The sequence below is a fragment of the Pteropus medius genome, unplaced genomic scaffold (genome assembly GCF_902729225.1).
Source record: "Pteropus medius unplaced genomic scaffold, Ma_sr-lr_union100, whole genome shotgun sequence".
In the NCBI taxonomy this organism is placed as follows: Eukaryota; Metazoa; Chordata; class Mammalia; order Chiroptera; family Pteropodidae; genus Pteropus; species Pteropus medius.
This window is the reverse complement of record NW_024349797.1, coordinates 16,446,067-16,464,708: the sequence shown is the minus strand read 5'-3', so window position 1 is coordinate 16,464,708 and position 18,642 is coordinate 16,446,067. Positions and strand designations below refer to the sequence as shown.

General features: G+C 38.7%; 1 protein-coding gene across 1 annotated transcript in view; it reads right to left on the bottom strand.

The window, feature by feature from the left end:
* UNC79 (unc-79 subunit of NALCN channel complex) overlaps positions 1-18,642 on the bottom strand; it is a 214,070-nt gene that overhangs the window by 73,766 nt on the left and 121,662 nt on the right. The window contains exons 23-29 of the mRNA XM_039884084.1: positions 16,263-16,420; positions 13,089-13,270; positions 11,087-11,288; positions 10,254-10,433; positions 8,716-8,781; positions 709-995; positions 388-570 (exon numbers count right to left, since the gene is read on the bottom strand). Of these exons, the coding sequence (XP_039740018.1) occupies positions 388-570; positions 709-995; positions 8,716-8,781; positions 10,254-10,433; positions 11,087-11,288; positions 13,089-13,270; positions 16,263-16,420 (1,258 nt within the window). The remainder of the gene's footprint in view (positions 1-387; positions 571-708; positions 996-8,715; positions 8,782-10,253; positions 10,434-11,086; positions 11,289-13,088; positions 13,271-16,262; positions 16,421-18,642) is intronic.

The following is an 18,642-nucleotide window of genomic DNA, read 5'->3' as shown; positions in this document are numbered from 1 at the left end:
TTTTATTAACCGATGTCAGTCCAATAAACTTAATAAAATTAAAAAAAATTATCTGACAAACATTTGGTGTATAAATACAATTTTGAATATTTTCCTTGTTTTCTGATATAACAATTAAAATTCGGAACATAAATAGAGCTTGTTGACCGATGTCCTACAAGTCGCCATTTTTTGTTTTAAACAGTTTCAAGAGTATCCACAGGCATGGCCTCCATTTCTATTTTCATTCTAATAGCTCTTTGCTTTTCAACACCAATCATACAAAATAAGATCCTTCTTCGGAAGGTCAAATTGTCATCCTACAAAATTCTCAGCATAGGTCTCCGAAGTGTTCTTCTTGCTAAGAGAATCGTTTCACCTCCCAAAAAACTGACTATAGCAACTCACCTTGTAAAGGATGACAAGCAAGGCCTTCAACCACATCTGCCGGATGTGAGGTTTTAGGGGCCAGAGGGAACAACGAGGTGGCTGTTGGAAATAATGCCGTAGCTGAGGGCAAGAGCAGTATTTGAGCACCTGGACCACCAAGGGCAGAAGGTGCTTCCCCAAGTTAATGTTATAATCCATAACCTGGAATAGGAAGAAAATTGATAACTGAAGAAAAGTATAAAGGACTCTGAGAAGCCAAAAGGAAAAATTCGAACCATCGAAACACAGCAAAAATAAAAGTTTCACGATATGACTTTTGAAAGCTGTTTCTACACTTACCTGGGCGATTCCTGCAATAAACGCATTAAAGCAAGTTGACAGACGCATCTTTTGAGGCGCAATCATGAAGCAACCTTCCTGCTGGTCATAGCCGAGTAAGACATACAGGTGCCGCTTGACCGTGTTGAAGGCCTTCGCACTGCTGATGTCTGACTCGGCGCTGCTCTCATCCTTGGCCATGAACTTCATGAGCACTGTAATCAGCTGGTGAACGGTCTGGTGGTCAATCCCAGCATCTTCTGGAAGCAGGTCCTTGATGGTGTTGTCATTCTCAGGGGATTGTTGTCCTGTCAGTACAAGAAAGGCCATCAGTGGGTGGCTCCTCCACAAGTAAGCTTACCCTAAAACCTCACTTCTTGATAAGATGCCATTCTGTCTTCTGCCGCTAAATATGTAAAGGTTCTGTTCTTGACAAATTAAAGGCACATGATGGCCTGCTAAGCAAAGCATTAGTCCAAAGGCAGAAGTTATTACATCCATAAACTACCAAATAATTTGAGATTAATAAGGGAATGGAAATAAAAATAGGGCATCGCAATGCTAGGTTATGTTCGAACAGCAAGACAAACACCTAAGTAAACTTTACATTTAGTGAGTTTTCAAAGATCTTGCCAAAGTTTTATCCTCAGTGAAAAAAAGAGAGAAATTTCCCTGCTAGCTTTGCCAAATAAGTACTAAGGATCAAAACAAAAATAATATTCTAAAATCAACTGAGCACAAAAACATCAACTGGGTTATTTTGCTTAAATTATCTCAATTCAGTTATGATCATAAATCAGCAGGTAAAAAAAAATTTCTTTTTCAAATCCTGAGATATTAGCAATGTGTAGTCTTTGAATGATATAGTCAAAATTATAAATAGCAAATTATAAGACCTGCTGTATGTAAATATGAGAAACACACAGGGGGTGCAAAAACGAGAAGAAAGAAGCATGAACTTTTAAAAACAGAAAAAACGCCACATGAAGGTGAGCTGAAAGTTCACATAGAAAGAAAAAAATACCTTCACCCTTCACTTACTCTTAACCTAACAAATAATTATATCCGAGCAGCTCCCTGACACTGACTTTCTGTTATTTTTCTAAGTCAGAAATTATACCCTGTCTCCCTTGTTGTTCTGCCTCTTCTGATCTGCTTTAGTTTAGAACTTTGGGGGAAGGAAGAGTGAAATTTGCTCTTCCGCATTTATGTTTGGGGGCCAACTCAAAATACTCTGCATTTTTGTCCTTCCTTTGACAAGCAGCATCGGAATTTCTACACTGAAACCCATTTTTGCCTGATGGGTTAGGTAAGCACATGAGCCTTCTTATCACTCATCCGGTAGAAGAAGTTCTGCTACATGATGACAAGCTTTGGTTACAAATCATTATAAACCAAACCGTGGTTACTTATAATCATGGCATAAAGGATATAAGAGAGAGCTAGGTAGAAATTTATACCCACAAACTCCTCAACTAATTTGGCAAAATCTCAGTCTTCCAGGACACAACCGAGAAAAGCAAGATAGAAGAAAGGTTTTGGGGGACTGCAGAAACGAGCTGTCTCAAGCCCAAACACTTTTCTGCGGAGCCGTGGCATGAAGGTAATGTCAGGTTCAGAATTCACTAGGTTAGAACTACACATAAGATAACAAGCTATGTCATCTAGTTTTCCACAGATGATCAGAAGAATGTTGGTCTGTTCAAAAGTGATATACTGAGAAGGGATAGTTGACAACGAACGAAGAAGCAGCAAAATCAAGTAAGTCTCAGAGACTAACAGAGGAAAGCAGCTGACAACCTTCAGCGTGACCCTAGGACATTAATATTTTCTGTCTCATACAACCTATTCATGAAGGAATAATACATGCGATGTACTTTAGAGAAGTTTTTACCAAAACTTATTCAAATAAAACCTAGAAATTTGTTTATGATGGTGTTTCACATGCAGAGTAATTAATGCATTGTTAATATTATCATTATTTATTGGGCATGCATCAGCCATCAGAAAAAAATTAATTTGTGTGGAACACCAAGAAAAAGCAAGAAATGTCAAGCATTGCCGTCTATTACAATTAAATTAAATGTCTGAAATAGAAGATCAGACCAAAAGCAATACCTATGTAAATCCTCATAAAACAAAATAAGTTTAGAGAACAATCTTTTCAACACTGAAAAATATTTAATCTTGTAATACTTCTCCAGAGTATTACTTTATAACTAAAAGGAGTTTATTGCTTTGGGAAAGCTTGGGCCAAGAATGTGACAAGTGTGAGAATCTAGGTTCCTGGCGGGGTTCAATGTTACTGTAGCAGCAAGCGATGGCTGCTACAATACCGCTTCATTCCTCAATTCTTTTTAGCTCTGGGGGGCAAGGTTTAAGACCTAAGGAATCACTCAGTCCTGCTCAACCACCTCTAAGTCCAGACTGGCTTGACTCCAAAGTCCCAAGGTTAAAAATGGAACTGAGGAGGGTTTGAGAAGTTGCACCTTTGTTTCACAGCCCTGAGAATCTAGGGACCCCGCTACAGAAGAAAGGGAACGCTAAACTAGGCCCACGTTGGACACTGGCTACCAATTTCATTCTATCCCCATTCTGGTCTATAAAATAAACCATCAGACTTCACCTTTAAATATTTTAAAACTCTTCTTCCTGTTGCAAGAAGACATTCATTTAAAAAGTATAAACCTTAACTTTTCCCATCAAATCATATTTTCCTAACGACTAAGTATCATTTCACAAATGCCCTACCCTCGTTTTAGATTCATCTCCATTGATTTTCCATGCTTTAGCTTTACGTTTGCTACTCTCATTTTGCTTTCTCTGAATAGCCAGGAATGAATGATCTTTAACGAACTACTAAATGTACTGGAAAAAAAATAATAAGACTAGAAAATGGAAACTTCTGCATAAAGTTAAAAAAAAAAATCACTCTTCATTCCAATAATTTACCCCTCCAGTTATGGGCTTTACAAGTCTGTGCTTTGTATATCATCTTTCTTTAAAATACCATAGGCTTGTGACTGGTACACTCTTCACTAAGAAAAGTTACTTAATCAAATCGAAGCTGAAATTTTCTTTATGATAAAGAAATTAATTGTAATGTTTTGATTATCCATAAAGGGTACAAAATTTCCACTTTAAAAGTAAATGCTTACAATATTTTCTTTAAGGTGTGCCAAATTAAAACACTTTCAAATTCTCGTCTATGAAATTCCTACATGTTTTAACTATAGAGATTTAACCTGTTAAGAGATTTGATTTTATCGTTACTGAAAATAAAAAGGTAAGCATCTCTATCATATGAGGCAGAGTCATTCCCAACATAGCTTTAACATGGACCGGGTCCATTGCGAGCGGTCCACAGAGGGACACGACTAACTGAAACTGCAGAGTGTAACACACCTTTATCTAGTCAGCTAATTCGAGACCATCCAAGACCAGGATCTGCTCTTCCAGACGCATCTACTATTACCCCACCACAAATGCTCAACCTTCCTACAAGCTGGGGTCCTCATGAACCTCGAAATGCAGCCGACATCTTCCCACCTTTGCATCTTTGTTCATGGTGCTCTCTTCATCTTGCAAGGCGGCCCTCCACCCCTACCTCCGATGTTACCCTATGGATCTGGTCCCCAGAAGCCCCTCTAGTACATGTGCCCACCCCCTCTCAGAAACTGGATGTGATCCCGAAGACAAGAAAGGAGGGAAGAGAGGAGCAATGAAAGGAAAAATGGAAGAAAGTTTCCTTTACGGCACCTCTCTCTCATGTCACAAGTAACTATTATGCAAGGCAGAACTTTTTATTCATTCATTTGCCTCATTTCCCCTATAAGAACAAAGGCTCCTTAAAGGCAAGGGCTATGTCTTATATATTTTTATATCCTTCACAGAATCTGGCACTGTGTCTGACATATAGTAGATCCTTATTATTCATAAATGCCTAGGTGTACTGAATTCAAATATCTCAGATTTCTGTCTTCTATATAGGAGAAAAACTGATGAAGTCCCCAAAGAGCGAGAAAGTGGCTAGGGATATAAGGAACATTCCTCTGTGAAAGTCAACTCACTGACCCCTCCGTCAAATCGACGAGTGACGATCCAGTAGAGGGAAAAAGACCCCTTCCGCGAGCTTACTGTGCACTTGGTCGAGGGAAGCCAGCGATCAAGGGCTGTAAAGAGGTTGCGTTATGTCAGTGGTTCTGGTTGTACTGCCTCATTGGTCTCCTTAGCGCATTAACTCGACTCAAAGCTTCATTCACAGCAGTTCTGTGATGTGTGCACACAGCCGCAGAAGGGCTATCGAGCTGGGGGGCCGGTGACTAACTCCATATCCTCATATGCTCCCCGTCCCTGCCTTGGCCTCTTCCTACCACACACCTTATCACCATACGTTTACATCCCATCCAGCAGTCAAGGCCTGGCCGAAAAGCCGCCTGTCCGCAGACCTTCCCTGTTGCCTCCAGCTCTCCTCTCATGGCGTTTGATGTGAACCATCCTGCAGCTCTGCCACTTTCAGTCTAGATAAGAATTTACTTATGTGCATACTTTATCTCTTACTTGACTATAAGCAAGTTAAAGGTATAGAAATTTCTGATGAATCTGCATTCTTCACATTTCCAAGTACAGCAGATGCCTGATAAATGTTTTCTTGATAGAAAATGTCATTTCCCAAAAACTATCATTTCAAACAAGGGCATTGCTATAAAAACAACTGTACTCTTTGATTTATTGGATTGTAATGATCAACAGGCATTTTGAAGTTAGTGAAGATGTGAGTTGTAAACCATCTCTAGAAAGAGAGAGCTCAAGCGAAGCAATTTGAAAGTCTAGGCTGGGGTAGCTAGATAGAGTCAGGAAAGGTAAAAGAGAAGTAATGTATATACTGTATTAGGCATCTAGCACTGGGCACCTAGCACTGGCACCTAGCATTGGACACCTGTAAAGCACTGGGCACCCAGTGGAATTACAGCACTGGACACCCAACATTGGGCCTAACACTGGGCACCAAGCACTGGGTGCCTAGCACTGAGCACCTAGCACTGGACACCTAGCGCTGGGCACCAAGCACTGGGCACCTAGCACTGGGCCCCCTCTCTTGATACAAATTCAGACCAAGAGATCTCGAGATTTCTCTGTAAACTGGAGTGGAGTACCCACGCCCCTTTAGGGATTAGGATAGCTCTAGACCAGTTGCTGGTTCTAACTGGAAAGGTCCTTTGGTCTGGATGCTCATAGGCTTAAGCCACACTGTAGCAGACCCAAATACCCAGGTCAGCTCCATAACCAGCCTGGGGTGCTCATGTCCCACAGGGCAGGAATACCCTAAGGCCAATTCATCGAGAGGTAGTTAGAGTGGAAAGAAAGCAAATCAAGTCTTCTGGACTCAAGTATCGGTTCTGTCCCTAACTAGTTAGTTATATGTGATCTTTAGCAAATCATCTAAACAGAAGTTCTTAATCCCTCAAGACCTTAGTTTTCCTGTCTGTATGTAAAGTAAAAAAATAAAAATATTTGTGAAAGTATTAGAGTTGTGAAATCAAATTTACATGATTTGCAAAATACTCTTCACAGGTAAAGAGGTACTGTGTGTGTGTGTGTGTGTGTGTGTGTGTGTGTGTATGAAGTGTTATTATTATTTTTTACCTACTATTGTTTAATTACTTATTCTAGGGGATGACAAACAAAATATAATGAAGCTCCTTGTCATCACATGGAGTTGATGCCATTTCTTCAGTATCGTGCTATTTATTACAACATACCATGACTGTTGCATTATATTCAATCAATATTCAAGAGATGCTCTGAAACATCGAAGACAAAGAATTCCTGGTTCTCACAGCGTCGGTGGAAATATGCTTATGTCTAATTATAATTATACCAACTCCGGATTAGCAGATGAGTGTATATTTCATCGATTAGGATTAAATAAAGCTGCTGAGCTCCTACTAGCATTTACCACATACACCTTGCAAGAGAGATCGAGATGACTGGGTTTGAGACCCAGATCTGTCACCAACATGCTTGTGACACTTGTTCCTTTCTGGGAACCTTGGTGTCCTCTTGTATAAAATGAGAATGTTGACATACTTCTAATGTTTCAGTTACAGCATTCCACGAATTTTATATATATGCACAAGGCCTTTGATTTGACTCATAAAAGTCACAGAGGAATGCAGCTCTTCACTAGCTTTGCAGTATACCTCCTATAAGTGTATTTTCATTGCAAAATTCGCTCTGTGTGCTAAGATCAGAGAGCCATAAATTATAAATCCAGTACCAAAAACTTTAGCCTAAACGATTAAAATTAAGTTTTGCTGCATACTTAAAGGGCATCTGCTTTACTTCAGACCTAATCAATAAGAGGTCTTATACAGGGGAGCTTGTTACCTGTACTGAACAAAAGCATATTTAAGTAGCAATATTTCAGTTTCCATTTAATTACTATCTTAAACCATCCTGAACAGTCCTCTGATTATCCTGGCATGTCTTTGCTCCCAAGTTAAAACATTCAGCATCCAGTAAATAATGATGCAAAAATGAAAAATTAATTTGAAATTGCCTGATAAGCAATTTATAAGCTTCTAAATCTGTGCAAGTTTTGCTTATGGTGGTGATCATGTAAATTATCATAATATTTAATATAAATAACGCTATTATCTGCCCCTTTCCATCTGGTCACTTTTAGTGTGACAATTAGATGTCTGAAAGCTTTTCTTAATGTCAGGAAACATATGTACACATTTCCCAAAGAGATGTCAGAGGATTCCTTTGGTTGGATTGTTACAATGGGCAATAGTAATTACAGACTAGCTTTCCAATGAAGCTTTAAGACAAAAAGAAAAGATGGCGTCCAATAAAGATAGTTTGTGAAATTGCATTAAGACCAATCTAAAAAGCCCTGACCAAAGGGGAAGTCGATGGATTTCACATTTGTAATGAGCTCAGGATAAGAAGTTCTTATTTCTATTCTTTCTTTTATCTCGGCACAGTTGAGGCCCAAGTGATGTGCAAAACAAGGTAGAGAGACTAGGTCAAGTGTTGCTATTCCTTGTCTCATCGATTTTAGAAGAGAAAAATACACCTGGCCAACATCTGCCATTTGCAATTGTGATCTTGGGACGCTTGCTCTTGTCCTTCTCTCCCACCCTAACTGCCTCTCTTTCTAGGGTCATTTTCATAAGACATAACACACACATTCTTCAGTCTCCTTACCTGAAATCTTCCTTCTGAGAAAACTCTGAAAAGTTTATCTTAAAACTATTCTTAGAAAACAATAGAAAAACTGAATGTTCTATAGCATGATACATAGGTGGTAGTGACCAAGTTTGTTTTTGACAAATAGCAGGTATTCAAAACCTTCACAACCATCCCAGTGACTCGTGGCACCATTTGTGTAGATAACATTTAGTCTGTAATAGCCTGGCCGGTGTCCCTTCAACCCTTGGGATACTTCATGATACACTGTAACCCAGCATGGAACATCAGATGATAGCTACACTGTACCAAGCTTAATATGATGCTACAGTCCTCCAAAGGGTGGAAATCCTTTCTCTTAGAGACAGAAATGCATGTAGAGTTGCAGGGAATCAGGAATGGCTAAGGGAATGAGTAGATGATGGTGGTTCAAATGTATAACCTTTTAAAATGCAAATGAAATGTATGTTTCTCCTATAGCAGATATATATGAACATATGAACATAATATTTCTATGTGTAAATACACATACAAATATGAGTACTAAGTATAGCTCTAGTCATATTGGCTCTCTGGGGAATAGTGCATACTCAGGTTAACATGATGCTTCTTACTGGACCAAAAGTTAATGGGATCAAAAGTCACCTGCCAGTATCAAGATTAAAAGACTCGCTATGTCAGGGGCTCAAATGCTTGAGCATCTGGGGTAAGACCCTTCAAGCTTGCAGATCCTAAATATATCACTCTGGTCCAGTTAGAGACACCACATTCTTTACTTTGTCCACCTGTGATAGATACTTGCACACAGGCCTTCAAGTCGGAAGTACCCACCTGGCGTCTGTTCGGGTGTCCCACCGAGAGCTGGAGCAGACTGCTCATGCCTGGTCAACCTCACAGCTTAAAAATCAACAACAACTCTATTTAAATAAGCATTAAAAACAACTTGAGCCTAGAAAATATACTCAGTGCTAACTGCATTGGATAGTAGGGGCAAGTTTAGTTTTCCTATTTGTAATTAACATCACATAAAAGATGTTTACATCACAGAAGTTTTGTGGTTTTATGTGAATCTCAAGAATACCGTTCAACGTTACTTTCATTCTTAATCTTCGAAATTGTCATGTGAATCAATTAACAAGAAATAACAATAAATAAACTTTATATCTCAAAACTGATCGGTTAGGTTCTAAAAGAGCTGAGAAATTCTTATAGAAATTGTAATTTATTTGATCTAGGAGTTGGTTTCTAGGATCTGATTCAGTTTTACTTCAGGCCTCAGATTACTACAGGATATTCTTAAATGACCACCTGTTATTATCTTGGCTCTCTGAAAACCTGGGTTATTGATTGCTCAAAGGGCTTTCATTAATTTTTCCAAAGTTCAAAATACCACATTGCCATAGCTTGTCAAAAAATAGAGAAAAATGCCATAAATAAAATCAAATCAAATTTATGATTAAAAATGGTTATGTTACATAAGGCTGTCTTCTAATAAATGCCAATGAAAAAAACAAACTTTTCAGCTCTGACAGAATAAGGAATATGTTTTAAGGTGGTTTTTTTTTATTAACTTCACAGCGGTTATTTAAAAATTAAACCATTTAACAAATTTTACAAGTTAATAATATATTTAAATGTACCCATTCACTAATATGATGATTTAGTTATAAATTTTTAATCATTTCTCATTCATGAGCCATTGCTAATCATTAGAGTTTATCTAGTCATCTGGTAACTTAAGAAAATTTTTGTTCTCTTTAAAAGTGCTATATAAAGAAAGACCTTTAGAAAACAAGTAGATATGGTCTTTTTTTTAAGTAGGCAATGAAGTTTGTTTTTATTTTAAGTTATCTGGTAAGATTGGGTAGAAATCCAACTTTTCCTCCACTTGATTTTTCTTTTTCAGAAGCAACCGTCATGATTGGTTTGTTTGGGAGCCTGTTTGGCTGCGTCTGTCATGCATTAAATGAAAATGCAGTGCAAATTTCCACTCTACCTCCTTAGCTGCTAAGGGTCCTGTCAGAGTCTCAAGGAGCTCTTAGGGTACAAAGCTGGCGCAAACCTCCATATTCTAGGACTTAGGAGAAAATGCTTCTTCTACTTTCATGCCAAGCATCAATGGATCTGCTGTCTTCTACATTTCAAAACAATCTACTGCTAGATCAAGGCTTTGCTTCACCCACAAACTGGGAAGAGCCAACCAGCGCACTACCACCCCTTGGGTGACCCTCTAGGGACTCCGAAAGCCAAAACTGCTGAGTGACCTTAGTTTGCTAAATACGCTACTCCCTGTGAACATTCGACAAGACACGTCCGCCTCAGAAAGACATTAAACGGACTTAAAGGAAGGGCGGAAGAAGATACTCAACGGATTTTGGAGGTTAAGGTCTCGGGGAGGGAGAGCGCCCTCTTGGACTCCGCGGGCCCCTTCACGCTGTCTCGCAGGGAACGCACGCTCTTCTGGCGGTTCCTGGCAAAACGAGCCCTCTTGATCTTCCACAGCGCAGTGTCACTGAGGTTGGCGACGTTGGTCCTTACAGCAGTGATAGCTTTGCAAAAGGAATTAGAGGTTATCATTTTTCTTAACTGGCTGTTATATACCACTAGTTTGAAACAATCCATCTGTGTAAATTTTCAGTATTAAAACCCATCCTTCGTGGATACATGATTCATTCATCTATTCCCTCGTCTTATCTTAAAAAATCAAGACTATTCCTTATTTTGAATATAACCTATCGTTTTTCTGTTTAGACCATAAGATTAAATTATCTAATTTTGTTATCACTGGATCAATAGTTGAATGATCAAAGTATTTTCCCCATCTATTTAGAGTTGCAGGTAACTGATTAATAAATATGCAAGAGTGAATTTGCAAGGGGCAAATGTATCTCACAAACTTGCTCACAAACATTATAAATATCATGACCTAATAATATCTAAGGCACACAGACAGTCACAAATGGTTCTCATAGGTCCTCATGAAATGAGAAGAATTTTTATTTTGGAATGCCAGAAAATAATTAACCTGCGGATTACTACAATAGATACTCAAAAAACATTTTATGAACTGAGTACATGAAATCAAAACATCCTCCATAGTTGAACGTCAAACTACAGGCAGAGTATCTCCTGCTTATCTAGTGAGCACAAGAATAGGAACTGTGAATTTTTAAAGCATTTTGCTTCAAATCATTTTGCTTACTTGTAGGAAAAGGAAATTCTTTGTTACAATCCAAATGCAGCTGAGCTTCCAATGAAAGAGTCTCAAATCTATTGACAAAGAACTCCCAGCTCAAAGCAGGAATATCTTGCTTAAGAAAATGCAAAAGTAAAAGCTTGCTCAATATTGTGGGTCGATCCTTAACCACAGTATCAAACTGGAAGTCAAGACAAAGACACAGACCCTGGGGAAAAGGCGGGGAAAAGGAAAGTCAGATGTAAATATCTAAGTTGGTCCAAAGCAAGCACACTAAACAAAGTCGGTAAAACAGGGCAACCTCCTCAATCTATATTTATAACATAGAATGATCCTGTTTAAATATTTTTTTATTGTAAATTTTGGTAGAAAAAAATGTAGAAAAGAAGTTTCTCCTAATTATAGAATACCTCTTGAATTTCAACTGAGAAATCTGAACAAAATATATGTTATTAATTTTTATGCAATAAATAATAAGCACTTAACCCAAATACTCTCAAACTGATGTTTCTTTTTTTAATGTCGATAGGTTCCATAAGAGACACATACTTCCAATGCTATATTTTAGAATACACAAGAAGATGGTCTTTAAATTCCCTTTCAAGACTAAATTCTCAAATTCGGAATTAAAATTTCTAAAAGAAATTTAGATTTTAGAATTCTTTTAGTGATTCTGAAAAAAAATAAAGTCACCTTATCTTCTTGGAATGTGAGTGGAACATATTGTCTTAAGAAATCAAAGATGTAATAGATTGAAAATCTATTTCTGTAGCGTATGAGTCTACCATTCCTTTTTTTAACTGAATGAAATTTAAAAACTGTAATTCATCCAACCATCTTATTAATTCATTCGACTCTCACCTAATGAGCACCTCCTCTGTTCCAGGCCCTGAGCAGGGGTAAGACATACAACCATCGAATCTTATTAAGAACAACAGAGAAGGACTATCCAGAAGACAACAGAATTTTCACAAGGGAGGGGGTGTATCCACAGGCAGCATTAACTCTATAGTTTTTCAGATCCTGCACCATTTGCCCCTTCTTCTTAGTCCTTTTTGTAAGAAGGACACTTCTACTAATTGAGAGACACACACACACACACACACACACACACAGTTAAGAACAAGGAGTTTATTATAAGTTGGACCTGAGTTTGCTCTGCCACTTACTAGCCATATGATTCTGTAATTACTTAACCTTTCTAACCCACGGCTTCTCTATCTGTATAACGGGAACCCACAAAAGGTTACTGTAGGATTAAATGAGATAAAGTATGATGGGACACTTTCAATACACTGCCTTGGAAACGCAATATCTATCTGATAAATGTTAATTCTTGCCATTATTACTAGTTTTAATAAGAGCGATATAATAATAAATCAGGTGGCAATGTGGAAAAACAGAAGATCAAGACTTTGGAGGTCCTAGTCTTGGTTCTTCCGTAAATTCGCTCTGTGTTCTTTGATAAATCACATTATCTCTCTGAGACCTGGTTTCTTCAACTGTAAAATAAAGGTGCCCAGTAAGATAAATATACAACTCTCTCCAGGTCTCATATTTCACGTCTCTTTGGCTTTAATTTCTAACATTTCATTTTGGTAGCATGTTTTACCTTCTCATGTTTGCTTTAATTTATATTATAATTCATCCAATTTCTCTTAGCATTTAGCCTCTAATGGTAAGGGCTTCTAGCTCTGAAACCAGCTAAATGGTATTAAATAAACCTGCCTAGTTTTTAAATCTGCCTCGCAAAAAAGAAAGTTATATCTGTCAGCTACATCTGTCAAAAGTGATACCAGCACATGGACGAAGACTGAAAAGAAAGTATCAACGAATAAAACCAAGAGCTCTGTTAATAAGGTGTTTTTCTCAATTTTAATGTTTTCCCCAATTTACGAATTTCCATCATTGTCGTCATTATCATCATCGTAATCAAATGCGTTTATGTGACACGTAACTCAATGGTTTAGTAGAGCAGAACAGATAACACACATCTGAGGGACGTCACCTGCAATGCCGGCCTCTTTATAGTGTCAAGCAGGAGACCAGCCCTGGTAGCCACCGCTGGGTTGACATCCTCCACAGCTGTCAGAAAGCAGCAGAAGGCATGTGCCAGGGAATACTTCAGCAGATGGTTTTTGGTTACTGAGTGAATATCCAGAAACCTACAAATTACAGCCACTTTTTCCACTGCAATGTAAAAGGCAGGGAACAAAAAAAAATTGACATTTATTTAGACAGTCTGAGAACTGAACCTGCAGGTATTAGGGTAACTCTGGGCCCCACACACCAATTTTAAATACCAAAAGGAAGTTCTGTGCCACCTTCCCGAGGGTTCTATCTGTACATCAGAGACCATTTCCAATCAGTATGGTATCTTCCTGCCAGGCAGCTTTAGCACTGGGTTGTCTTTATTTTATAGTCTTTCTCTTGTTTAACTTCCAGCTACATTTCAAACTATTCAGAATGCCTCCATGCTCATCTCTCTGTCCATTCCCCAGAGATTCTGCAGACAACACAGTGGGGCGGGAGGTGCCCACCAGTCCTGACTCTAGGTTCTGGACCCTCTGTTCTACTCTTTGTATATCAAGATGTGAAACGACGACCAGTCTTCTTGGGGCTATAGAGCACATTTATAGATGAATGTGCTGAAATAGATGCACTTACTTGATAGATTTCTAATTATTCTGCAAATCTATGTTATCAATTCCAGCCACTCTTGAGACATAGCTTTATAAGAAATTATAATACATAGTAAAGCAATATAGTTCCATCAAATAAAGAGATTTCAGTACTTTGCTTAATCTGTTCCAGCAGCCTAGAACATTCTTTCTGTTCTTTACTGCCTATTCTTACTGCTCTGTTCTTCAATGACATTCCACCATCCTTAAAGGAATCTGCTGTTAAAATTCTGCATGTTCTGTGAAGTCCACTCCAACTTCCTAGAGTGGCCATTCCATCCCATGAACACCTGCAAAACTACTATTCGTTTACACATGGCGTTTATGTGTTCATACACAGCCGTATGACATATCTCTTTTTGTGATCTTGAGTTATATCTACGCTTTTATAGTTTCTTAACCTCTTACATGTTTATATTTGGTCTCATCAATTAAATTAGGGGCGTCCGAGAGAAGAAATATGCTCTCATACTCTTTTTATTGCTCCCATGGTACTTAGTACATACAGTATTTATTCAATAAATTCACCGATTCATTTATTTTAAATACATATATATATGTAAAAACTAAGAAACCGTGTAGGTACTTGTGTGGCGATGGAAGTAAATAGAAAATGAGCTGCTGTGGACTGAATGTCTGTGTCCCCCACAAAATTCACATGTTGAAGCCCTAACCCCCAGTGTGATGGCATTTGGAGGTGGGACCTTGGGACGTAATTAGGTTTAGATGAGGTCGTGAGGGTGCGGCCCCCATAATGGGTTTTGTGTCCTCATAAAAAGAGAGACCAGAGCTCTCCATCTCTCCCCACCATGTGAGGACACAGAAAGAAGGCGACCATCTTTAAGCCAAGAACAGAGCCCTCACTGAAGAACCAAATTGGCAGGCACCTTGATCTTGGACTTCTCAGCCTCCAGAACTATGAGAAATAAATCCCTGTTGTTGAAGCCCCCCAGTCTGTGGTATTCTGTTATGGCGGCATGAGCAGACTAATATGTGACTCGTTCGCAGGTCTTGACTTCAAAGTCAAGTCGACGAAAAGAGATAAGGCAGGTACAACTATAACTGAAACGTGATATACAAGGCTGTAAAGGCCGCGAATGAGGTACACATGAAATGCTGAGGGAGTAAAGAAATGGCTTCCCACTAAGGGGACCGAGAAAGTAGAGCCCAGTGAAGGAATGTGAAGGTGGTTCAAATGGAGGTGGCAGTTGAACGGGACCTCGAAGGGAAGAGGATTTCAGACGGAGAGCAGAGGGCGGGAAGACGTGGACGAGGGGAGCAGGAAGCAACGGGGAGAGAGCGATGGCGTGTGAAGAAAGAGCGGGAGAGGAGGGTGCGGACGCGGGCTCTCAGACCATGGCGGGCTTCGAATGTCCGGTTCATGAGTCTGAACTTCATTCTCTAGACATGGAAAACCCATTAAAATTTTTAAGCAGAGAAGCAACATCATCAGAGCTGTGATTCCGAAGATTAGTCTGGTAATATCTAATCCTTAAATTACAATGAAAGAGCATGGTTAAATATGTAACTGCATTGTTTTGAATTTAATGCCTACAAAGTGTTGCCAATATGATGCTGTTTTTTGCTTGAAAATTTTGCTCTGATCTCATTCCCTACTACAGCATGTGCTTCCATGTAAGTAAACCAGCCACTGGGATGCGTGGGGCATTAAAAACCACGAACTCTTTGAGGTGGCCAGAGATTAGGAAAACTGAACTCTAAAGCATAATAGTTAACTCAGTGGATGGAACTTACATTCTTTTGACCAATTTTTGAGACACTAAAATGTACAGAACGATTCCGATAAGGCACACTACAGTATGCCAAGCCCGCCTGCTGCCCCCGGAGAATGGGAGCACGGTGCAGTGTCAGTGAAGCCAGCAGATGTGGGGCTAAGCGAACACATCCAGGTTCTTTTCTTACCATATTCCTCTAAGAACTTGTCATTCTAAGCACTAGGAAATTACCCATCACTGCCCCAGACATGGTCCCAGATACTTCAAGGCAAGGGTATAACAGCAGAGTTTCTCAAACGCCACTGAGTTACCTGGAGAACGTGTTAAAAATGTAGATTCCTGGCCTCACCTCCTGAGATTCTGATTCAGTAGGTCTAGGATGGGGCCCGGTAATCTGTGTTTTTAAATACATTCCCCCAGTTACTCTGATGTAAATAATCTACTAGGTTGACTATGTGATTGATCATTCAAGCCAGGACCCACTGGAAGTAAATGAAGGTTAAATTAATAAATACACCTGGACAACAGGTACAAACTGAAACTATCCAAGGCAAACTAGACAGGGTAACCCTACCTAAAGACCTTTCTGCATAATGCCGTCACTGAGGAAGCTCAGCTAGGTAGAAGCAACAAAGAACACCAGCAAATAGGATGACGCCCTTTAAAAAGAAGGGAGGAAAAAGGAGGTCCGAAGAGAGATCTCAGACCTGGACACCTGGTTTACACCGTGATCCAGAGAGAATTTTTAAGCTAATACAGAGGTACCTGCTTCAAACCTCATCTTCCAGTCTTTGCTGTTGAAATTGCCGTTTATGATTGTCCAGAAGATGTCAGCACCATGAGGAAGTGACAGAGCATGGAGGAGGAGAGGAACTGCCAACGACGAGAGCTGGGAGAACTCGGATTTGACGACTCTCCACAGGCTGGAAATCAAGAAGAAGCAAAGTGGTTAGAGTCATGATAACCTTTCTAGAAAAAAATAATGCCATTATCTCAATTTATAAGACGCGTAGCTAACAGGTGGCTGCTAAGTATGCTTTTAGTGAAACTACATTCATCCGGAAGACTATAATCCTCTGATAAACTTTTCCTATGCTCTGTTCTGTTAATTTTTTAAGTAATTACTTTTATGTAACCATGTAAAAAACGATCACTTAACATTACATTTTTAACATAAAAAATTTTAATTGTATATTATAAATGCAGATGTAAATGAACAATGACTGTTAAATAGTATACAAAATTGATATTAGTTATGGTAAAATGATGAAGTAATAGTGACTTAAAAGTTTTTTCTTAAGGGGCCTCTGAGACAACATCAGGCATGCCAACATTCACGTCATAGGGGTAGCAGAAGAGAGAAAGCAAGGAACTGAAAACCTATTTAAAGAAATAATGATGGAAAACTTCCCTAACCTAGTGAAAAAAATAAGACATACAAGTCCAGGAAGGTACAGAGAGTCCCAAACAAGATGAACCCAAAGAGGCCCACACAAAGACACGGCATCATTAAAATGCCAAAGGTTAAAGACAAAGAGAATCTTAAAAGCAGCAAGAGAAAAGCACCTAGTTACCTACAAGGGAGCTCCCAAAAGACTGTCAGCTGATTTCTCAACAGAAACTTTTCAGGCCAGAAGGGATTGGCATGAAATATTCAAAGTGATGAAAAGCAATGACCTACAAGCAAGATTATACTACCCAGAAAGCTAGCATTTAGAATTAAAAGACAGATAAAGAGCTTCCCAGACAAGAAAAAGCTAAAGGAGTTCATCAACATCAAAGAGTACTACAAGAAATGTTAGAGGGACTTCTTTAAGAAGAAGGAAAGAAAAAGTAAAAATATGAATAATAAAATGGGAACAACTATATATCTATTAACAATTACTTTAAATGTAAATGGATTAAATGGTCTAATCAATAGATAGGGTGGCCGAATGGATAAGAAAAAAAGACCCTTGTACGTGCTGCCTACAAGAGACTCACTTCAGACTGAAAAACACACACAGACCGAAAGTAAAGGGATAGAAAAAGATATTTCATGAAAGTGGAAATGAAAAACTAAAAGCAAGGATTGCAATACTGATACCAGACAAAAGAGACTCTAAAACAAAGCCTATAACAAGGGACAAAGAAGGACCCAGTAATCCTGATTATGGATACTTATCCAAACAAACCCAAAACACTGCTTCCAAGGGACATGGGAATCCATACGTGTATTGCAACATTCTTTACAGTAGCCAAGATATGGAGGCAACCTGAGTGCTCATCAGCGAATGAATAGATAAAGAGGTGACACATATATACAATGGAATATTAGCCATAAAAAAGAATGAAATCTTGCCATCTGCAACAACATGGATGAACCCAGAGTATTGTGCTGAGTGGAGTATATCAGACAGAGAAAGACAAATGATTTCACTTACATGTGGAATCTAAAGAATAAAATAAACAAATAAAACAAACTATAGATATAGAGAACATTTTGATGGTTACCAGATGGGAGTGGGGTTAGCGGGTAGGCAAAACGTGTCAGGAATTAAGAAGTATAAATTGGTAGTTACAAAATAGCACGGGGATGTAAAATATAGCATAAAAGATATAGTCAATAATATTGAAATAATTATATATGGTGTCAGATAAATATTAGATTTATCAGGGTGATCACTTGGTAAGATATATAAATGTCTAATCATCATGTTGTACACCCGAAACTAATGTAATCTTGTATGCTAACAGTAATTGAAAATTTTAAAAAGTTGCTAAAACAAACAAACCCAAGTAACTGTTGTGGGATAAACTGGCTACAAACCAAGCACATGAGTTTCAGGGCTTCCCCAAGATGGCAGCATAGGATGAATGAGAAGCCTTGCCCCGTGGGTGCAGATTGATTTTTAAAATTCAAAGTATCTCACTTAAAAACTAATAAAATTATTTTTTTAATGTTTTTCTTATAGTGAACATCTGCGGAGTTTAGTTAGTTTTGCCTGCCCAGCAGCCTTTTCCTCTTATTCTAGCAAAGAACAACTAACTATTTTTCCGTTAAGAACAGTTTCTTCAACTGGCAGGGCTGTCAATCAAGTTCCCCCTGCCCCTTTCCTATTGTAAGAGTGACATGGGCTGATCAAAGCACTGCAATGCCATGAGT